At 48.9% G+C, this 6,000-nt stretch overlaps 1 protein-coding gene across 3 annotated transcripts in view; it reads left to right on the top strand.

Moving 5' to 3' along the window:
* Positions 1-2,899: 2,899 nt before the first annotated feature.
* GPAT3 (glycerol-3-phosphate acyltransferase 3) overlaps positions 2,900-6,000 on the top strand; it is a 69,244-nt gene continuing 66,143 nt past the window's right edge. Inside the window, exons 1-2 of one of the 3 annotated variants that reach the window (XM_040479400.1) lie at positions 2,900-3,214; positions 3,366-3,643. In XM_040479400.1, the coding sequence (XP_040335334.1) occupies positions 3,503-3,643 (141 nt within the window). In that variant the 5' untranslated portion in view covers positions 2,900-3,214; positions 3,366-3,502. The remainder of the gene's footprint in view (positions 3,215-3,365; positions 3,644-6,000) is intronic. The other 2 variants (XM_040479394.1, XM_040479388.1) reach the window with 2 other exon arrangements.

The following is a 6,000-nucleotide window of genomic DNA, read 5'->3' as shown; positions in this document are numbered from 1 at the left end:
CTGGGAAGGCTCTTAGAAATTATGTAAAGGAAACCATGTGATTTACCATTCAAGCCAGGATATTTTTGAGAGTAAGAGGAAGCATTATTAAAATATGTGCCAGGACAAAAGGTGAAAAATAGGATTGTCCTGAAAAACCTCATTATTGAGCATTTTACTATCAGCTAAATTTTAAAAATACAATCTCAAATCCCAATACCACCCTCTCCAAATGGGTGTCATTATCCCCAGTTTACAGAGATGATAAGTGTCATGAATTGAAGTGTAGCCTCCCCAAAGACATACCCAAGTCCTAACCTGTGAATGTGACCTTATTTAGAAAGAAGGTCTTTGCCGATTGAGTAGAATTACATGAAGTATCTCGAGATGAGATCACCCTGGATTAGGGTGGGGTCCTAAATCCAGGATGACAAGTGTCTTTATCACAGAGGAGAAGGCAAGAAGAGATTTAGGAAGAAGGCTGTGTGTAGACAGAGGCTATGAGTGTAGTCGTGCTGCCACAAACCAGCAATGCTGGGAGCCACCAGAAGCTAGAGGAAATGAGGAAAGATCATCCCCTAGAGCCAGTGGAAGGAGCTTGGCCCTTCAGACACCTTCGCTTCAGACTTCTGGCCTCCAAGACTGAGAAAATAAATTTTTATTGTTTTAAGTCACTAAGTCTGTGATCATTTGTTAAGGCAGGCTCAGGAAACGAATGGAGTAAGTGAAGGAGTCCTAAATGCATGAAAGGGAGGAGGGTCCTACTTAGGTTTGATTGAAAGTGACTCAAGGGCTGCAGGAGAGGGGAGAGGTGAGGTGAGTGCAAGGAAGGGAGTGAAAGGGAACGTTGGAACCATTCACCCATTCTTCCCTTCTCTCCTTCTCCTCATCACTTGCAAAGGCGAGCCTATCTTGGCTCTTGTGTGTTTTAGGCAAGAAAACAATGGAGAGCTTTTGCACTTGCACCAACTTGCCATCTGATCTCTGCACAGAGCTTTGTTGTTAAAAAAGTAGTTTTAGGCTCATAATCCTGTTTGACCCTAAAAATGATCCATTTTACTGATGAGAAAGTGGAAACACAGAAGGGCACTCAACCTAAAACTACAAATCCTATGTTATTATCATTCGACCATGCCCTTGGGGGACAGTAATTCCTCCACAATAGTGAAAAAAAAAAAAAAAAAAAAACAACCAAAAACAAAAAACCCAAACCAGTTCATGGAATTCAGTCATGAGCAGCAGAAATTATTAGGGATTGAAGGCAATCAGCGCCTGTGTGTGGCTGGGCAGAAAAAGCCGTCCTTACACTGAGTTGCCTGCACTGGGACTTTGTTGGGTAAACTTTGGTATAAACATTCAGCATTCCTTAGTCACCTTCCTTGGAGGAAATATAAGGAAAGTAAGGATTTTGCCTGGAGTGTTAAATGAGTTAATAGAATCTTTGTAAATGAGTTAATAGAATATATTTTTGACACACACACACACACACACACACACACACACACACACACACACAAAGTATGAGTGGGGTAGAGGCAGAGAGAGAGAGAGAGACATACACACAGAATGGGAGGCAGGCTCCAGGTTCTGAGCTGTCAGCACCGCGGCCCCCCCCCCCCCCCCCATGGGGCTTGAACTCACTAACCATGAGATCATGACCTGAGCCCAAGTCTGATGCTCAATCGACTGAGCCACCCAGGCACCCACCCCAGAATCTTTGAGGTTTTATGCTAAATATATGTTTATTTTCAGCAAGGACTCTGGACAGATTTTGGCAATTGTGTCTTCTTTGTTTTTGAAAACTGGCAGAACATACAGAGAAGCCAAGCCCCTAAAACTTCATTCATAACTTGGTTCTCATGACCAAATCATAATTTTTTTTTTTTCTTTCTTAGCTGGGGAGGAGGTTGTGATACACACCTGGCAGAAGGTGCAGAGGGCAAACATTTACATTCTTTGGTTTGGGGCTTCTCTGCATCTTTCTGCACCCCACTTCCTCCACACCCTAGGCAGGGGCAGCTCTCTTTACAGTATTTGCTATCAATACTGCTTCAATTCAGTTCGCTTGCCCTCCCAGTTTTTCCAGCTTGAAATAACACCTGGAAGAGACCCGTCTGTAGGAGAGTTTGGTCTCATTCGGTAATGATCTGGAAGCCCTGGGCAGCCTGATTTTCTGTCTCCTACAGTCTGGGCATCCCGTCTCAGGTTCGTTCTTAAAAACAGAGTAGGTCCCCAAGAGACATGAGCTGCAGTGAAGCAAACAGCCACATAGGGTTTTGCCCTTCATTGTTCCAGTAAGGGCTCGCAAGGCGGCTGTGCGGAGGGGAACTGAACGCCCAGGAGGCGCGCGTCAGCGTGGCGAAGATTTGAGCCGGCCTGGCATTTTTCTGCAGCTTCTGTGCGCTCAGGGTGTTGGGTGAACGGTTGGTTGGGCAAACTGGTTGGAATCTTCCCCCAGGAAGAGAGGGACCCCCAGCCCAAGGATTCCTGTGCCAGGGAGATGGCGGCTGAGTGGAGTAGGAGACTCGTGGAGAGAGCTTTCCCCTCTCCCGGGGAGCAGGAGAGAGCCGCACAGCCGCTCAGGGGAGAGGGCAGGGAGGCGTGGGAGACCTGCAAAAGCGGCGCAAACCGCGGCTCAGCGGCGCTCTGTGCCTTTCCCTCTTCTTGAAAGCTCTTCTAAAGAGGTTGTTTTACAACCACACAAACGTGACCTTCTCAAGGGTCCCGGGTGCGTCAGTAGTTCATTCTGGAGGTGAAGAAATGCGAACATTTTGCAGAAAACTCTGCTCCCTAAAGGACCTTGGCTAGGCGTGCTGGGGGAGGCGGGGCGCGGGGAAGAAGGGAGGCCTCCCGGGAGGCTGCGGCGCTGGCGGTGCAGATTCCCGCCTGGAAGCTCCCCGTTGGGTGGCGGGGGAGGTGGGGCGCGGGCAGGGCGCAGAAATAGGGCGCCGGGCGCGGAAGCGCAGCCTGCCCCCGGCACGGTGCTCGGCCTGGGACCCGTTCCGCACGGCTGTGGAAGTGGCCGGTGTGCAGTGGTGCGGTGCGCCCGCAGGGATCCGCGCTCGGGGAGGGCCTCCGGGAGGGCCTCTGTGAGTCAGCCGTTGAGTCGTCGTAATCGCCACCCAGAGGAAATTAGGCACAAGGGTGGGGCGCGTTCCCGACTGCTCTGTCCTGCCCGCGCCGCCGTGTCACTTCGCTCACCCCCCAGTTCCCGTCCTCTGGCCGGCACGACCAGGTCTGTGCCCGCTGCTGTGGCTTCGGCGCTGGCCTGGGCCTCCAGCAGAGAAAGAGTTAACCGGCCGGGCCGGGAGGAGCCCGAAAGAGAAGGAAGGAAATTGCCGTCGTTCTGAAAGTTTTTTCCTTCCTTTTTTTTTCTTTCCCCGCAGAGGTGAGTGCCAGGAGGCGGCGGCTCTGACTCTCCGGAGCCCGGCTCCGCGCCTCCGCTCCCGGAGCTGCTGCCCCACTGCCTGGGGACAGGGACAGCTGTCTCCCGTGGACTCCTTCGGAGAGGGTGCGCCGAGCCATGGAGGGCGCAGAGCTGGCCGGGAAGATCCTTTCCACCTGGCTGACGCTGGTGATCTGCCTCATCCTCCTGCCTTCGGCCTTCGGGGTGTCTTTGGGCATCTCTGAGATGTACATGAAGCTCTTGGTGAAAACTTTAGAGGTGAGTGCCGGGGGGGGGCGGGGGGAGGCGGCGCCCCAGCACCGTTTGAGGGCTTTAGGGAAAGAGAACTTGGGGCAGTGGTGGCCGCTAGTAGAGCTGTTGAGAGCCAAGTTGATGCGAGGGGACCAGTTCCGAAGGTCAGCGGTCCCGAGGGCTGTGCGTTTCAGTTTATCCCCCTCAGTAGCGCCCAGACAGCATCCTGGCTACTCCTTCAGAGTGAAGGGATCCGGGCTGAGACCATGGGACCACCGTATTGTTCCCCTAGTTGAATGCAGAGCCATCCTCACCCGCTGCTATTATTGTTGTTGTTGTTGTTGTTGTTGTTATTATTATTATTATTATTATTATTATTACTGATTAGAATAACAGTGCAGCCGTCTTTTATATCATCGATTCTTTTATATCCATGTAGTGCCCTTGTCCCTTCACCTTCCTTAGTTTTTACAGCCCCAGGTTTCAGAGGTCCTTTTCGTGTACTAAGGCATGCTGTCCAGAAAGGCATCCTGTTCTAGGTTATGTTCAAGATAAGAAAGCAATTGCGGGGCCGTAGTGAGAAATCTGATTATGTTTTAATGGAGTCATGGAAATTTTATCTAACCAAAAGCACTTGAAATGTCATCGTAAGTTTATATTCTTTGATCTCTGTTCTCTCTACACTCCTGTTTCCAAATTCTGCTAAGAAAGCTGGTAAGTTAGATGGACGTGAGCCTGGTAGGGAACAGCAGCTCACCCTTACACAAAGCTTAATTAAATTACACAGGGCTTTCCCATTTGCTCTTTCATCAGACGCTCCCCAAAGCCTTGGAAGCTAGGGAGGGCCAATGTTATCCCCCCTTTTACAGGCAAGGAAACTGAGACTTAGAGCTAAGTTCAGCGGTTTGCTTGAGTTAAGTGGAGACAGGAGTCTTAACTGAGGAGAGGACCTGTGGTCTAGTGATTTAGGAGGACGGACTCTAGATACAGGTTTGCTTAGATTTGGTTCCAAAATCCCAGTTCTGCTTCTCAATATGTGACCTCAGGGAAGTCACCTCCTTCTTGTGCTTCCTTTTCCTCATCTGTAAAATAGGAATAACAATTTAACACCTATTTGCATAGGGTTGTTTAACTGACCTAACACGTCAAGCATTTTAGAAAGGTGCCTGTGGGGTGTTAGGTGCTATATCAATGTTTGCTGCTATTAAAAGAATATTATTATTATTTAGACTCTAGCATCCTGGTTTCTCTAACTTCGCTGGTACCTTCTAATATGGGTTCTCATTTTTCTGCCCTTCTTTTCCGTCTACCCCCAGAACTTGGCTTTATTTGCTCTTCTCCCTCAGTGAGTGGGGTGGCTCCCAGATACACATCTGTAAACTGCTAATCTCCCACCTACTAAACTCCTGAGACTCTCTTCTACCTGCTAATCTCCTGTTTTGCCCCAGATTTTTGTTGCACTTTCTTTCTCTTGGTTATTTTTCTGTCTAGTCATATTTGATTCTTTATCCTCAGCCCTCATGGGTTCAAAGGTGTTTTGTTTTTGCTTGGGAGATATTGCAGTTGTGAACCTTTTGTATTGACTTCACGCTCCGAACTTGGTCACACTGTGCTGTGAACTTCTCAGGCTGCCTCTTACTGCTAGATCTTCTTCAAATACTTTCCCCATAGCAGATGATCCTCTTTGGCTGGTGTTCAGAACTCTTTCTCAGAACTCTGAAATGGTTGAATTGTTCTCCCATACAGCAGTGTCTTTTGGAGTTTATACCCCAAGTGACATTGGAGTGAAGGTAAATTGCACACACTGGTTTTCAGCGGCTGACTCCTGTTGGTCTTGCTTTGATAATTCAATGTATGACTGAAGAGTTGTCAAGGAGAGAGGCCAGCTAGTTGCTGTCAACCTGGCAAATAACTTCTATACTTGGAAGGGATATATCCAGCTTAGAGTCTGACCATCAATTAGGTAGGGCCTCAAGTTTTAATTTTTGTCCATCTAGAGTTGAAGAGACTTTTCAGAGATGCACTGCTTGGTTAGTGGGAGATAGACCACTTAGCTTGGAAACCAGGTAGATGGCAGCATAAGGAACTTCCGTTTTTGCTGAGAGTAAGCTTTTGGGTCAGAGTGATGCTTGGCATATATGTAATTAGAATGGAGATTCATTTTGTGGGCCAGCTCTGACAGTAGTTGCTCGGAGTGCCTGTGGTTGGGAGCCTCTGGGCTCATCAGGAAGGAGCTGTGATCCCATAGTGATGTCTGCTTTAGGCACAGGGGAGGGAAATGGTGACCCAGGGTTTCTCATCCTTCAGCCAGAACAGCCTTAGATGTTTCAAAGACATTTCTGTCAGGCGGTGGGTAGTATAGCGGATTGCTTTTCCTGACCGTA

The sequence above is a fragment of the Herpailurus yagouaroundi genome, unplaced genomic scaffold (genome assembly GCF_014898765.1).
Source record: "Herpailurus yagouaroundi ecotype Mexico unplaced genomic scaffold, PumYag 28, whole genome shotgun sequence".
Classification (NCBI taxonomy): domain Eukaryota; kingdom Metazoa; phylum Chordata; class Mammalia; order Carnivora; family Felidae; genus Herpailurus; species Herpailurus yagouaroundi.
The sequence above is the reverse complement of the archived record's forward strand: the minus strand, read 5'-3'. Positions and strand labels throughout refer to the sequence as shown.